The following is a 17,550-nucleotide window of genomic DNA, read 5'->3' as shown; positions in this document are numbered from 1 at the left end:
GGCCCATTTAAAGTTTGCCAAAGAGCATTTAAATGATTCAAAGAATGCTTGGGAGAAAGTGCTGTGGTCAGATGAGACCAAAATTGAGCTCTTTGGCATTAACTCAACTCGCCGTGTTTAGAGGGATAGAAATGACCCCAAAAACACCATCCCAACAGTCAAGCACGGAGGACGACTTCCCCGCATAAAGGGGCAAATGGATGGGGCCATGTACTGTAAAATCTTGGATGAGAACCTTTGCAGAACACTGAAGGTCTTCCAGCATGACAATGACCCAAAACATACTGCCATTGCAGCAAAGGTCTGGCTCAAGAAGAAGCAGATTAAGTTCATGGGCACAAATGGAGAAAAACTAACTTGGAAGTTTTTAGAATTGCGTGGGAAAACAGTATATCCAGCTATAGACATGCTCTTAAAGCTGCCAGTGCCGAGCATATCCACAAATAACCAGATGCCATCTGATCTAAATATTCACTTACAGTTTAACAGTAATGATTTCTTCACTGATAAAATAGGTAATATCATAAATGCAATAGCAAATGTAGATTCTACAGTGTCTAATACTTCAGCTTCATTCATCACACCCAAAGATAAAATGCAGTGCTTTACAACTATAGGGCAGGAAGAGCTAAATAAACTTATCACTGCATCTAAACCAACAACATATCTGTTAGATCCGGTACCCACTAAATTACTGAAAGAGTTGTTACCTGTAGCAGAAGAACCACTTCTCAAAATCATCTAACTCAACGTCATCTTTAGGTCACATCCCAAAACCATTCAAGATGGGGGTTATTACTCTTATTAAGAAACCACAACTAGATCCTAGTGAACAGGCAAATTACAGACCCATTTAAAATCTTCCGTTTAGATCAAAAATTTGAGAAAAAGTTGTGTCTGCTCAGTTGTGCTCCTTCCTGCAGAAAAAGATCTCTATCAGGAATTTCAGTCAGGTTTCAAGTTCCACCATAGCACAGAAACTGCACTTGTTAAAATTACAAATGACTTGCATTCTTGTGTCAGACCAATGATGCATCTCATTGCTAGTTTTACTTGACCTTAGTGCTGCGTTCAACACCATAGATTATGACATACTCATTGATCGATTACAAAACTATAAGGGTATTCAAGGACAGGCTTTAAGATAGGTTAGATCCTACCTTTCCGATTGTTACCACTTTGTTTATTTAAATGGGGAGTCATCTCAATTATCACCAGTAAAATATGTAGTGCCCCAAGGATCTGTCCTAGGTCCTCTGCTATTTTCAATATACATGTTGCCCCTTGGTAATATTATTAGAAAATACAGGATTAGTTTCCACTGTTATGCTGATGATATTCAACTATATATCTCAACGAGACCAGATTAAACTTCTAAATTATCTAAGGTAACAGACTATGTTAAAAATCGGATTATCATAAATTTTCTTAAATTTGTATAAAACAGATTTATTACTTATTCTACCATAAAACAGTACACAAAATCTCTTGGATTACAATTTGCATCTAGATGGATGTACTATTAGTTCTTCTACAGTCAAAAATATGGGTGTTCTATTTCCCATGCTACAAAAATAGCATTCTTCCTTCTTAGAAACACTGCCAAGCTACAAAACGGTTACCTTTTTTATGATCCAGAAAAGCTAGTTCATGGATTCATGACCTCTAGACTGGACTATTGTAATGCATTGCTAGGTGGTTGTCCTGCAAATTCAATAAACAAGCTACACAGGTAGTCAAAAATGCAGCGGTCCTTAACAGGTCAAGAAAATATGATCATATTATGCCAATTTTTCTGTCTCTCACTGGCTACCTATTTAGTTCTGTATCAGTTACAAAATATTATAACTTATCTATAAGGCCCTTAATGAGCTAGCTCCTGTGTACCCAACTAGCCTCCTACCACACTACAACTCATCACGCTCCCTAATGTCACAAAACGCTGGACTTTTGGTAGTTCCTAGGATAGCGAAGTCCATTAAAGGAGGAAGACCTTTTTCGCATTTGGCTCCCAAACTCTGGAATAACCTTCCTGATAACGTTTGGGGTTCAGACACCATATCTTTGTTTAAATATAGATTAAAGACACATCTCTTTGGCCAAGCATTCAAATAATGCATTTCATAATCTTGGACTGCAGTTATATATGATCAAATGCGCACTATTATTCTTTAGCTTGGGTAAAACAAATTAATTTTACTTGGTTGGAACAGCAGCTACTGTAACAATATGTGTCTTCAAGGAGAGGGTACAACACTAGAATCCAAAAGTACTAAGATTTTAATCATAAAATCTGCAAAGAACAAACACATATATAACTTTAAACCACATTAAGGACCGGCCATCTTGAACTAAACCGACTGGGTTTATAAACACAAAGGAAGTAATCAGAAGAACAGAAACAGGTGGGGAGTAATCAATTAACTAAATAAGAAAAGGAACATGACCAAATAAGGAAAACTCAAAAGGAACAAGAGAATAGAAGTCCATGACTGTGACATTACTTCCCCCTCTGAGGAGGACCTCCAGGGTGGATCTTGAGACCCGGTAGGCCATGGTGGATCTGGAGACTCGGGCCGTCCTGGCGGATCTGGAGACTCGGGAGACCATGGTGGATCTGGAGACTCAAGAGGCCATGGCGGATCTGGAAACTGGGGAGGTCATGGCAGATCTGGAGACTCGGGCAGCCCTGGCGGATCTGGAGACTCGGGAGGCCATGGGGGATGTGGAGACTCAGGAGGCCATGGCGGATGTGGAGAATCGGGAGGCCATGGCGGAGCTTCCCCCAACCCCCGCCTTGGCTTCTAAGGCTGGATCTCTACCCCCACCCCCTCCGGAATCTGGGCCTGGAGCAGACACTGGAGCAAGCTCTGGTGCTGGAGCCGAATACAGGGCTGGACTTGGGGCCTGGAGCCAACACTGGAGCGAGCTGGGGTTCATGGGCTCTCCTTGGGCTTGATGGGGGAACAGGAGTCCTCCCTGGGCTTAACGGGAGATCAGGAGCCTCTTCTGGGCTTAACTCAAGAACAGGAGCCTCTTCTGGGCATAATAGGAGATAGGGAGCCTCTTCTGGGCTTATCTCAGGGTGCTCAGGAGATGAGGAAGAAATGGACAGAACCAGCGGAGGCATAGGAGACTTAGGAGGTGAAGGAGGTTCAGGGAAGTGCCCTAGAGGGGAATCTGGGGAGAGGATGGGTACGGAGAAACTTGGGGGTAATGCCATGTCCAGGATATTATAGCATGGTGCTGGCAATGGAGGGTTCTCTGGAGGAGAGGGTGATTTAATATAAATATTTCTGACATAAGTACATAAACTGACAGTCACCACTGATAAGCTACTACTAAATATTGTAGAAATTAAAATTTTCTGTAAAGCTGCTTTGCAACAATTTGTATCGTAAAAAGTGCTATAGAAATAAATGTGAAATCCGAATACCTCCTGAGATGTGCTCAAAACTAGTGACCTGATGTTACATCACAAGTTTATTTATTCATTTATTGTAGCTTACTAAATCAGATGAACATGTCTGTTGCCATCTGCCTGTGTCTGTCGGTACAGTGTCAATTGGCCTTAAGAGGACGTGATGAACGTTTGATGTGTCAAGAAGCAACTGATAAAAGATCACCAATTACAGCGTGATTAGATGCCTGTATCTTATGAGTATTTTATGTCCTAATATGTTTTCTTTCACTTGTTTTAAGGTTGCACAGGTGAATGGGATATAGCATGCTGGCCATCAGCTAGGATTGGGGAGTTGGTAACCATCCCCTGTCCGAATTACTTCAACCATGTCAGTGATCAGACAGGTATGTCAGTAAATTCTTCGATACATAAGATGCTAAATGTTTTCTAAACCTGTTTTTCTCCTTGTGTTTTCACTGGACTCCACTTTTAATATTCTTGATAAAGTCTTTTAAAGTCACTATATTCAACAATCTCTGTGGGGACTTACTTTTAGAGAAAGCAAATGTCATCACTACTGAATTAGCATCATAACCAACGTCACATTGTTCACAAAGCCTTCTACTGAGTTCTTCTGATTAGTCTTTGATAACTCTGGAGAAAAGAGAAGGATTGTCTGTGCTATTGGGACCTGCTGTTGTAATTAAGCAGAAGCATTATCACACGAACTGTATTCATGAGATTTTCTTTGGGAAGAGCCTCATGGGCCAATTATTTGCTGAGAATTCATGACCACTGTAATTTATTAAAACGAGAAAAGCCATGGGTAACTTTTAAACTTTGAATTATGTTTGATAAGCCTTTTGTGGCTGTGTTTTGGCTAATCAGGATTAGCTTTAAATTTAGAAACTGAATCTGTGGATGCTTATTTGTGTACATATAAATATATATGTATATTTTACATTAGAAAAAGTTGTTTTGATGTAAATCAGCTTTAATATGGGTTTTATTCCATTACCACACACATACATATTGTAATGTTCAATCAAAAGTAACAGTAAAGACAATTATAATGTAACAGTTATTTTAAAATTTCATATTTATTAAAAATCCTGAAAATCCTGAAAAAAATGTATCACAGTTTCCACAAAAATCTCAAGCAGCAAAATTGTTTTCAGCATTAATCATGATAAGACTCACTATTATTCTATTATTAAGTGGGTACCAGTAATAATTGAGCATCAAATCAACATATTAGAATGATTTCTGATGGACCATGTGACACTGAAGACTGGAGTAATGATGCCATCATAGGAATAAATAAAATAAAAAAAATATTATTATATTAAACTATAATATATAAAATACTATATATATATATATATATATATATATATATATATATATATATATATATATATATATATAAAAAACAAATATTACTGTTTTAACAGTATTTTCTTTATAAATAAATGCACCCTTGGTGACCATGAAAATGTATGAGTGAATGTCCATTTGAGTACTTGACTTGCTGATGTACTATTTGCTGACTGCCTAATAACTAAACTGCTTTCAGCATATATTACCAGCATGCAGTCATCTGGATCACTGCGGACCTCTGTTCTGTTATATCATCCAATGGACCTGTCAATCATACAGACCTATGATGGACAGGTTTAAATATGAGCACTCATATCATACCAGATGTCATTAAAATGAAACCTTACCCTGATTTATTTTAGTGTATGTAATCATCTAGAGAATCGAAAATGGCTTTTTGTTATAAAGTTAATGTGTCAGCTTTTATTTTCATATTTTCTGTAATAATAATATCATTTTGATTTGACTCTGCCTCTTAAATTTCCCCTTTCCCCCTCAAGTACACAGAGGAGTAAAAGAAGTCATTTTTGACTTTAGAAGTTGGAATAAAATGTCCGTAGGAATTGAGGACTGACTACATCAGTTAAGTTTGGCACAAGAACACCAATGAAAGTATTTCATGAGGTTGGGTTGCTCAATAATTATGAAATCATAAGTGAAAATGACTGTTTGGATCAATAAGTTTTCCTGCTTTAAATGCAGCAGTGAAATCCATGTAATGTAGGGTCCATTACTGTAATGAGATATCATTGTGGAGAATACAGCACTTTTGGTTGAGCTTCAAATAGTAGCTGTGACACATTGACTTTATCTTATAGAAAGTGTCTGCATTTTTTCTTTGTATGATCTCCATATGGACAGTACAGAATTTGAATTGATTTATTTGCATGTCCTTCCAGTCACTTGTGCTTTCCGTCAGAATGTCAGCTTTGATTTACAACCATAATTTTCATCCTATGAACTGTTTACACACATCTAATGGCTTCCAGGTCATATCTGTGTCTTGCTGAAAGGGGCATGCCTTTCCTTGTGAAACTCTTGAGTGCTCTGAGAGAGTGCTTTCTGGAAGAAATCCAAAACATGGATTGAGGGATTTAGAAGTTACAGGGTGAAATGCCGTGGATTTATCTTCCTCATGTGCTTGTGGAGTTCATGCAGGAGATAGCCTTTGGTGAGCTGTGATACAGGCCAGATGTGATTGGGAAAAGACCTGAATATATTAGATTTGGGCTGGGCCAACTTGATCATGTGATGGGAAAACACTGATAAGTAATTGACTGGGAATGTTGAGTTGGATTTTAGGGGAGACAAAGACATATATAACAAACGTGTTGATGGAACAATTTATGAACCAGAGAAAAGCGCAAAGGACATGCACGGGCCCGGTGGACACAAAAATTCTCATTAATTTATAGCGAACATATTGAGGCTTTCTGGACCAAAGGTAACATTTGTTTACCTCAGCACCGATTCCCAGAAATGATTCATGTTTATTGCCCAGAAAGTGTGTTTAAAAGATATTCAACAGTGAACGTTGATGATTTTAGCTATTGTTTTTTATCAGGGCTCCCACTGTACACACTAGTGTTTACACTACATTAGTGATCGCTGCCATTATGCTGATTTCATATTTTGTAGAGTCTCCCTTTTGTCTGTTTGTTGCCCAACCACATGTTTAACAGCCCTTAAAATTAAGCTATCCAACAAAACATCATACAAAGTGCCATTTATTGGAGAAAAAATATGGTTTAAATGCACCTATCAAGCAAAACATTGAATACATTTTGTGTGTAGAAATATCAGTTTATGGCTCTTTTCTAATAGCAGTGATGCTCTGTGTAATCAAGCCTGGAGATTAAATCTCACTCCCGGTATTCCAGCTGTTCCTCTATTATCCAGCAGGAGTAAAATTCTTTCTTTGAAGCTTAATCTGTCCAGTGGTAGTATCAGATTATTGATTCAAAGGAATCTACTGGGTTTTGGTTATGGACTAATCAAGAAGCAATTCATTTTTATAGGAGCATGGAAATGAAAACAAGCGTTACGAAACTTGGCAGCACACAGATCCAGGGCCATGTCATAAATTTATTTTGGGTGGAGCTTCTAGTGTCCTAACACATGTGAACTTTTTACCCAGGAGCTTTACAGCAAACATACAGTCATTAATCTTCTCAACTGTTCTCAGTGGTTTCTTTGCTCATAACTCAGACTTCACTTCAGTCAAACACACTATCAATAGCGCAGTGACCTCATGATCACACCTCATGTAAATTATCAGAAAGTAAACTTTACCAAGCCAAAAATGTTCAGTGTTACTTTTCTTGCTTGCAAACTAAGGTAAACACTAGGAAAGTTCCAGGTTCCAAAATTTGTGTCCTGTTGATTAAAAAAATGATAATAATAAAATGCTGAATCTGAGCTGCAGTGAGTTACAATAGAAGTGAATGGAAGCAATCTAAAATATTTATTGATATATTGAATTGGAATTATTTTGCAATTACAATTTTAAGGGTTTTATTTTATGTAATTTATTATGTGCTTTTGTTATTTTATTCGTTTTTAATATTTCTATATATTTTTGTCTATTTAATATACATTATCTTTTAGATATTTCTATATAATATTCTATTTATTTCAGTTTTCATTAAAATTATGAATTTAATTATGGTAATTTTAATTAGTAGTTTCAGTACTTTTTAGTACAATTTTAACGGCTTAAAAATTATTTCAGTTATTACCCAATGCAACATTTCTAATTTTCTAAGTTTTTCATCTAATATTTATATTTACGCTTTATTTCAAATGTCAAAAACAATTAAATAGTTTTTATAGTTTTAGTTTCAGTTATAACTAAAAACCCTGAGCATTACACATGAAAATACTTTTTCAAAACTTGAAACTTGACAGACATGAATATTATGTGCTGAAATAATTTTATTGTAAAATTATTGTTTTCTTTCTTTTATGACTTCATCACATGTCGACACAAGACTATAAACCTTTAAACCCCACACAAGCTTTACAGCTCAGAGAATGCAATACTTTTAATAAAAGAATTCAATTCAGCTTCACATTTCTGCTTTTAAACCATCCAAAAATTGGCCAATTCACTTCTATTATATGCGCCTCAATGTAACCTCCTTTTTTTAACAAAACAAGGGAGGAAACTAAATTATTTTTGGAGGAGTTCCACAAATGCTGTTGATTGAGCTTAACTTGTATTGAACCCCGAATACTGCTTTAATTACCCACATTCTTGCGTCTTCTCACAGACAGCAGATCCACTTTTAAAGCCGCTGTCGTAATCTGTCAAGCAGCTTGTGTTTGAAAGAGAAGGACACACCCACACACCCACCTTCATTGCAGAAAGCTGCTGTAATAACACTTTGCTCAAAGAGCTTTAACAAAAGCCCAGTCTGATTCATGTTTATACAAGTCATGCTACCATCAACACTTGTTCAAGGACCAAAACTTTACCAGAACCAGAACCCCCATCCTCTCCCTTCAGGCTGGAGGGAATCTTGCGTAAGCTCTCACAAGGGCGAACTTTAACCTGAGGCCCAGCGAGTATCTCCGCATGCTTAGACGCAGAAGACCTATTCAAAGGCATGCTCTGAAATAACATAACTGCAGATTGATTAGCTCCAATGTTCGATCCACATCTTCATACATTATCATTATTCATTATTGACTATAATCTGTTTGTTAGTTAGCACTAGCTCATGTTTTATATATTCCTGTTGCAGGATCTCTGAATGTCCTCAATCCTCACTCTGTCTAAATGTGGATTTTTTTCTCTCTCAGAAGTAAACATCATCAGCTACACATACTGCTGGCACAGTGGTAATGAGGTTTTCAAGCCGTCACATCTGAGCTAGATGATCACTGCCACAACTTTGCCAAACGCATATTAATCATTTTAAAATTTTGTCTATGTTTTTGGTATTTTCTGTCTTTCTTACCACAGAGACATTTTAATTGGACGTGGGCCTGGTATTTAACTTTAGAAATGATCAAAATAAGCTTCTCTGTTCTTGCTAACATGTTTAAAGGTCATGGTGGGCAGATGGAATGGGGCTCTGTTGGTGCTCATTCATGTACAAATTAATTTTGAAATCTCTGATGCAGTTTTATTGCTTTTAGAACAGTCTCATAATCATAGTAGCTATAGGTGGTATTTAAATTCCACTGTACAAAATGCTACTTTTGTGGTTAGGGTTAGGCTTTTGTGGTTAGTTGCTAATGGATTTTGTGCCATTTTGTTACAAGCATTCCGGTCTAATTAATGTACAGCAGAGTCCTGTATGCTGTTGTGTTTCACTGTCCATAAGTAGAGCCTGTTGTGTTCTCTAGAGGTTTATGCCTACCTTCTGTGATGCCCTTACGTTCCCCAGAGATTTCAAGGGTGAAAATGTTGATGTTGACGTTGTGAGGCAAATCATCCTCTGTGAATTTGTTAGATTAAAATACAACCAGTCACTAACAGTACATTAAAATAGCATTTCATTTAATTTAAATTAATTTCATTTCATTGATAGTAAACAATATTTCCAAAAGGCCGACTGAGACATCTGCATGATATTTTAATATGGGGTTAAGTCAGAGAAAAATGTATAATCCTCGCCTCGTAAGGAATATTTTGGGAGTTTTTTGTAAATTCCTTTCCTTTCTATTCATCTTCTGTTGTGACATCAACCCTCAAAAATCCTGGCCTCAAGAGTATGGTAGAAAGGTCATGAATTTGATAAGCGTGACATGGACATAACATGTAGTGCAGAAAAGTGAGAGGAGGATCTAAGGGGTCATTATGTGTCCAGTGAGTAAAATGATTTCCCAGCTGGTATTTCAAGCAGCAATAAGACAGACAGGACTACATCTGTTATTTTTCCTCCTCCACTTTTCAGAGAATGATTACCTGATGATGAGCATGTCTACTCTTTACTTCACAAAAACAGGCTGGGTGCAGAAATCAAGCCCATTCAGTCTGAAGTCCTCCAGGCCTGAGAGGATTCTCAAGCCAATGAGCGTTTAGCACAGTATGACCAGTCGCTGAAATCTGCTTTCACAAATTACATGGAAAACGGTCCAAAAAATGTCAGATAATTCTGCTAAAATTAATCAGATCATAAAGTTGTGTTACAATATGCAAAAAGTTTTTCAGTTAAAGTGAATGATTAAGTCATTGGCCGCTTGAGATCGATGAAGTGCTTATTTCCTTCGCTTGCTCTGCAGTAATCGCCAGCCTCTTCTTTGGCTGTGTGTTTTAAGTATGACTGAGTAGCAGTGATTATCGGAGGAATGAGGCTGTGGTTTAACACTCTTCTCTCTGTTTTGACCTAAGTATTCATTGTCCTTTTGCCCTTTGCAGGAAACATATCGAAGACTTGTACTCTCAACGGCTGGACAGAAATAAAGCCAGTTGTCGCTGCATATAACTGTGGCTATGACCCCAATAACACAGAGGATAGAAACATGGTGTGTATTTTTGCTTTGTTTGGACTGGCACCCAATGCGTTTTAAACAATAAACGTATATTTTTTCATAAAACTAATTCAACAATCAAATAAAGTTGCGACATTTAGGCCTGGAATTACTAACAGTTTGTGCCAGCACAAAATCTCTTTTGGCATTTAATAACTTCTGTTGGAATTGACTAAAGACAGTGAAAAAATAGCAATGAAAAGGCTAAGACAGTTGTTTTTGTGGCCGACCTTAACGAATGTGCATTTGTAGGAGTTTCTATTTCAGATCCAAAATTTACAGAGGAGAGTATTAATAAATTATGCAGTGTGATTTATTATGGTGTGCGCTCGTCAGCTTGTCAGCTTGCCATATATTAACCCATTCTGCTCTTGACTTAGTTGTGATAGTTGCTAATTTGCACTGATTTTTGTAGACTGCATTAGTCATTATGGAAACTATTATCTGGCTGCATCTCTGTTCTTTAATTTGCACTTTCTACTTCCATCAACACTATTATGCTATCGCAGTTTTAGGCTAATTTGCCATTTAATTAATCTGGTTCTTAACCTCAGTTTGCTGAAATAATTGAAGCAATATCACATGAGCGACAGCACACTATTGTACTTTCATAATAACAGCCTTGCAGATATTTCCGAATATAATTTAAAGTTGAGCTGCTCACAATTTAGGCACAATATTAAGTTCATAATATCTTAATATTACAAATCTGTTACAAAGCAGAAGCTGCTATAACCGGTTGAGTAAATGATTCAATGACTCACTCATAAAGACACTTTCTGAGAAGGTCTGTCTTTTGTAAAACTTGGCCACTGTTTAAAAAAGTATGTTCAATATGTGTGCACTATCCAGACTTACTGTAATGATAATAATGACAACATGACAAATGTAGTATGTTTACATTATTAGATTAGTAATAATGTAAACATACTACATTTGTCACGTTGTCATTATAGCATGACCTACCAGTATCAGCTGTGTCACTTGTTTAGGCTCAGGATGAATCTGTGTTTTACATGAATCGATTGCAATAAATCAATAAAGAGAATCTCTTGGCACCACCTAATGGTGTAGAATTTTACACCATAATCTAATCAAAGTAAGCATAATTGAAATATTCAAAACAAATCAAGACTGATTTTGTAGTTCTGATTCCAGTTCTACATAATCATCATTAGTGTGTTTCTGAGTTTAGTCATAAGTCAGTCATTCACTCTTTCTTTCCTTGTAGGGTGAATTCCTGGGCTCTGTGAGAATTGGATACACTATTGGTCACTCTGTGTCTCTTATATCCCTCATCATCGCCATCATCATTCTGTGCCTTTTCAGGTAAACCCTCCATACAACTCAAAACATACCATTGACTTGTGTTATAGAACAGGACCTTGGCTCTTTATAGCTTTTGCTTTTCCCATATAGAAGAAACTCCCAAATATCTCCCATTTGATAGTTTTGTTGTCCTCAGTGAATGCCCACATTTTATTGTGATCTAGCAGCGAATCAATGTTCAGCTAAATCATACTGGTGTGAAGCCAGATGACCTTGTTCAAAAAGGCCAGTTTTATATCACATTTAACATGTGCATTGCGAAAGAGCACATATTCAGGCGTTTGATATGGTTATACACAGAATCCGTTATTGCACAACCTCTCAAACAAAATAGCTTAGTAATTTGTAACCACTAACATGCAGCTTTGCCGTGCACAAGCTTCTCAGTAGATCCATTGCTCACAGTAGATGTTCCCCTCAGTGACCTCAGAGGTCAAGCCATATCTCAAGTGTATTGAAAAGCTTCCTCTTGCATCACACTTCATTAAACAGGAACACAGATCTTGAGAGTCTTAGTATATATCACACACAGCATATGAGTTTCCTATGCCTATATGAAGTGTAGCATGTATGAATAAAGCATATATGAATGCTGTATGCACACTCTCTTGAGTGTAGATAGCAATATGCATGGAAATGTAATGAATTGCCTTGTTGTGCACTTGTTATTATAATGCATTGTCTATATACAGTATATGCAGAGCCTATTATGCAGCAATGAGCATGTGGTTAATTGCATTTTTGCGTATCATTTATAATGCTAAAACAACTTAATGTGTCTCTTTTTATCTTTGCTGCTAAGAAAACTCCACTGCACAAGGAACTACATCCATATTCACCTGTTCATGTCCTTTATACTGAAGGCTGTGGCTGTAATGATGAAGGATGTAGTCCTGTATGAGGTGGAGGAAGCTGAGGACTGCCACCATGGATTTGTAAGTGGTTTTTAAGTAAGGATCAGTTTACAGTCAGTGGGTATAATTGTGATAGACTGGCTGACTGTGCATTTATGCCAATTATTATATGTGTACTTACTTAATCTTACCTATACTTTATATTAAATTAAAGCCTTTACTGAGAAACCATAGTCCATTATGATATCCAAAACAGTCTTCCTAGCAACAAGACAAATGCTGCAACAATATAGCAGTAATATTAATAGTGTAATATTGATACTACACACACACACACACACACACAGGGGTGTTTTTGTGAAAAGTGGGCTCATCCCATAGGCGTAATGGTTTTTATTCTGTACAAACTGTATATTCCATTGCCCTTCACCAACCCTACACCTAACCCTAACCCTCACAGGAAACCTTGTGCATTTTTACTTTCTCAAAAAGAAAAAAACTCATTCTGTATGGTTTATAAGTGTTTTGAAAAATGGGGACATGGGTTATGTCCTCATAAGTCACCTTCTCCTTGTAATACCTGTGTCATACACACACCTGTGTCATTATACAGAGTTGAGTCCTGATATGTCACAAAAACATGCCCACGTGTGTGTGTGTGTGTGTGTGTGTGTGTGTGTGTATGTGTGAGATGAATGTGATCTGAACATAGTACATTGATGTCATTGTCATAAAGGTAATTTATTAACTTTTTGCCTACTGTTTTATGAATAATATGAATTCAAAGATACTCTTTCACAGGCAAAATACTTTACAACAAATTACTTTTTTAAGTCTCAACAAAGTCATGCACAGGGGTTCATAAAATTGGATGGGCGCTATTGAGTCTTTGCAGAATCATGTGTAATGTAGTTGTTACCAGGAATTCCAGAGTAAAATATGATTTTTAAATGTTTTTAAATAAGGTTAATGCAGTACAATGTTGCCTTTTGGTTCAACATATCATCAACCTCGTAGCATACATTAGGTCTGTCTCTAACTAAATTAATCATTAAAAATCAATTAATTCCAGATCTTGAATGTTGAAAACACAACCACTGACCAATCAGAATGAAGCATTCCAGACAGACATCTAAACTCCAGTTATAGTTATGATTATATTTCCTGGTACACAGTAAAACATATTAACAGGCAGTTTTACTTGAACTGACATTTAAAAATGACTTTGGTTGCTGTAACCTAACTTAGTCAGGTTGATTCAGTGATATTACATCATATTTTTTACTGGAATAAAACCACATAAAGCCCGCACCTGACAAACCCTTTGTACACTGTATTTGGTTCACTTTACTTTATCACTGCTAAATGTAACCGCATCATGACATTTTTTCCCCTCATAAGAAACATACAGCAGTTGATAAACATTAGTTCGTTAGTAAACTTCTCGGATGTTTTGTCACAAGGCTTGCTCTTTAAATGGTCTTTAAATGATTCCGTGGTGAGACATAGCAGTATTTGAGAAGTCCTTCAAGATCTTTGAAGAGTTTGTAAATGACCTCCCTCATCCGGACATGGCCGACATTGTATTTACCCAACATCATGGTCATGTTTATATTGCTTAGTGTCATTTTCGTAGTTATTAATATCATATGCAGTGTCAAGTGACATTTTATTAATTAAAGCGAGTCCAATGCATCCAACGGTTTGGATGGCCAGTGTGTGTAAAGGTTAAGTAATGTGTTCTCTGTGTGTTTTCCTGTATAAACACTATTCATCTGGGTCTGAGTGTTTTGGGCCGTCTGGACGCAGCTGTCTGCCAACAGAATATGTCACATCTGTCACAACAACAGGGCGCTCAAACACTCTTGATGGCACGTATCCCCTCTGTAAACACCTTTGCAAGGTCACAAAAACATGTTTGACATTTAAACAGCCTTTAGATTATTTAGGATTATTTAGGCTTAGTTAGATATTGTCAGTAATTAAAATGGATTCACTATTTATTAGAGATCATTCCTTTAAAGATTGTTTAGTGCTGTGTGATTGTTGCAATAATTAAGTAACACTTCTAGGTGATAATAAAGACAGCGCACTACAAGAGCGTCAAACATTAACAGAACAGCATGCAGAGGTTCTTTATATGTGTTTACACTCTATTTAATGCCTCGCTTTATAAGTATCGCACAATGTTTTCTCATGTCTTGCGCATGCAACACACTAGCGCAAAGGCATTCCCTTTGTTTAAGTACACGGTAAACATGCAAGACCGCAGTTCCTGTTATAATATACACAAACGCATAATAGCTCTAAACAAAATCCTCTCTGCATTTTACAGGTGGGCTGCAAGGCTGCCTTGGTTTTCTTCCAGTATGGCGTGATGGCCAGTTTCTTCTGGTTGCTGGTGGAGGGTCTGTATCTGCATGCTCTCCTGGCCGTATCCTTCTTCTCTGAGAGGAAGTACTTCTGGTGGTACATTCTCATTGGCTGGGGTGCGTATGTGCTCAGTGGCATTAAGATGTATCGGCCCTCGGCCTCATAATTCTTCATGGCAGGAGAGAAACGCCTGTCAAATGCAAATGACCGATTGATGTCTAAAGTCAATAGCATGTGTGCATGTACACACTCTAGATTTAACAGTTAACATTTCCACTGACGTCACTGTATTGTGTTGGCAAACGTTTCATGTGTCACTTTTCTTAAATTTAGGCTAAGCAGGCTCAGAGCTCAGGGTCAAGTAAGGTTTAAGGATAATTGACAATCCACTTGTTTTTTTGAATTCCGAATGATCACGTAGGCCAGTTGAATGAGGAATGTCAACATGTCAGAGCTGTATGTATTCAAATATTGACAATATTCACAGTCAATACGAGTGTTTGTGTTACAGGAGTTCCAGGTGTCTTCATAACAATCTGGAGCATCACAAAAGCTTATTTACATGATATTGGGTGAGTAAACACAACTTTGTGCTCGCAGAATCACACTTTGATACTTCGTAATATTTTCATGGGAGCCATAAGAATTCATTTTGCTTGTTGTAGCCACTGTTCTAAGAGCGACAATTAAAACAGAGTAAAGGATATGAGTGTTTTTTGTTTATGAGCTCAGTTGCATTTCTGTCTTCTACACACCTTTTGCCAATAGTTACAGTATAGCTGACACTGTACATTTCACTGAAGGCTGTTCCTTGATGATAAATGACTTGCCTTCATGGAGGTCAGTAGGCTATATTTAGAGCAGAGCTCATAGGAGGAGACATTTGAAAATAATTTATGTGGATCATTTCATTTCTCATTGCCACGTTTTTCTTGTTTATTTCTTTGTTTGGTTTTGCATAGTCTTCATGTGGATTGTTCAAACAGTGAGAATCCACTTTTTCAACAGCCTTGGCTCTTGAAATATTTTTCCCAGTCATTTTCTACATAGGGATTTAAACAACAATTTAACAAAGAGTTCAAGAGATGCACTAAATCAGTCGCCTCGGAGAAGAGTTAGAACTTTAAGTTGTTTTAACAAACATCATTTGTAATTTTATTACAATAATCTTCTAAAGAAGCATAAACCATCACATAATCTCCTTGAAGCTCAAATGATCCGTCTCAAATGGTTCATACATTATTGCTTAAAATCAATTCCTCTATTCAAGAAATGGTTGGGAATTTTACTTAGGAACCCAAATATGTTGCTCCATTAATAATTATGTTGTTTTCTTTTGATAGATGTTGGGATTTTATTGACGATGATCTGTGGTGGATTATAAAAACCCCTACATTGATAACAATACTGGTGAGTGAACTTGCAGGAGAAATCACAAATATGGCAGGTGGTGCATGAAATACTTTAAAACAGGGCCTAATCTGTTATTGTTGTTTTTCAAGATGAACTTCATTCTCTTTATTTGTATCATCCGGATACTTCGTCAGAAAATCAGTTCCCGGGATATTGGGAGAAATGAGTCACACCAGTACTCGTGAGTTTTTAGACCATAGACGTTGCTGTATTACATGCATTACATGCAACACAAACGTATTCCAACATATGCCATTTCTTTTGATCTTCAGGAGACTGGCAAAATCAACTCTGCTTTTGATTCCCTTGTTTGGGATAAACTACATCATTTTTGCCTTCATGCCTCATCACATCAAGTCTTATGTGCGTCTGGTGTTTGACTTGATCCTGGGGTCCTTTCAGGTAGGCAGCAGGAGACAGAAATATGTTTTTACCCACAGTTGTACTGTTTTGTTTAAGGATTGTTTATCTAGTTTAGATTCTCTAAATGCCAATAGAATACTAAGATTGGCCACAGCATTAGACTCACCGTGGGATCTGCCAGCGCGCCGCAACCCCAGACATGCCCAGTGATATTTATTCCCTCCATGTTTGTTATACAGCCAGATGAAAAGGTTGAACGAGGACATGCAAAAATGGCCTTAGTTCACCCAAAAATGACAATTCTGCCATCATTTACCCAGCCTCGTAATGTTCCAAAGCTTTAGTTTCTTTACAGTTTGAGTATTGAAAAGAATAAAGGCATTATCAAAATGTGTGCAACAGAAGAACAAAAATGATGACAGATCACCCCCCCCCCCACTACCCCTTTAAATACTTCCAAGACTTACCATCCATCTTGATCTAAATTCAGACGAGTTAAAATTGAAATATAAACATGGCTTTTTGTAGACTAAGATGGTTAATTTTCTACATGTGTTTACATAGGCTATAATTAAAAACAGTTTATGATAAGAACAGCATCAATGTATCTAAATATATTGATCAGAAAATACTGAAATTAGATTAAATAAAGATAAAAATGGTTTACTTTGTATTATTTCATTATTTTCTTTTAAAATGTGTTTGTTGCTAAATTATAATTATAATTGACTGTTCTCTTTATTTTTCTTCAGGGATTTTGTGTCGCGGTCCTGTACTGTTTTCTAAATGGAGAGGTAATGTAATCAAATTTTAAAGTGCCCAATTACGGATTTTTGGAAATGACCTTTCATGCAGTGTGGAACAGCTCTGAGTGAATGAAAACATCCTGCAAAGTTTTAAATCTGAAACTGCACCGTGTGTAAAGTTATTGTCTCTCAAAAGAAATAGTCGACT

The 17,550-nt window shown here is 36.9% G+C and overlaps 1 protein-coding gene across 1 annotated transcript in view; it reads left to right on the top strand.

The window, feature by feature from the left end:
- Window positions 1–17,550, top strand: part of LOC113045859 (vasoactive intestinal polypeptide receptor-like) — a 30,797-nt gene that overhangs the window by 10,524 nt on the left and 2,723 nt on the right. The window contains exons 3-12 of the mRNA XM_026206563.1: window positions 3,703–3,807; window positions 10,152–10,258; window positions 11,496–11,593; window positions 12,396–12,528; window positions 14,783–14,936; window positions 15,332–15,392; window positions 16,164–16,230; window positions 16,323–16,414; window positions 16,506–16,635; window positions 17,349–17,390. Coding sequence (XP_026062348.1) covers window positions 3,703–3,807; window positions 10,152–10,258; window positions 11,496–11,593; window positions 12,396–12,528; window positions 14,783–14,936; window positions 15,332–15,392; window positions 16,164–16,230; window positions 16,323–16,414; window positions 16,506–16,635; window positions 17,349–17,390 — 989 coding nt within the window. The remainder of the gene's footprint in view (window positions 1–3,702; window positions 3,808–10,151; window positions 10,259–11,495; window positions 11,594–12,395; window positions 12,529–14,782; window positions 14,937–15,331; window positions 15,393–16,163; window positions 16,231–16,322; window positions 16,415–16,505; window positions 16,636–17,348; window positions 17,391–17,550) is intronic.

This window comes from Carassius auratus, chromosome 27, assembly GCF_003368295.1.
Source record: "Carassius auratus strain Wakin chromosome 27, ASM336829v1, whole genome shotgun sequence".
In the NCBI taxonomy this organism is placed as follows: domain Eukaryota; kingdom Metazoa; phylum Chordata; class Actinopteri; order Cypriniformes; family Cyprinidae; genus Carassius; species Carassius auratus.
This window is presented reverse-complemented; position numbering and strand designations above follow the sequence as displayed.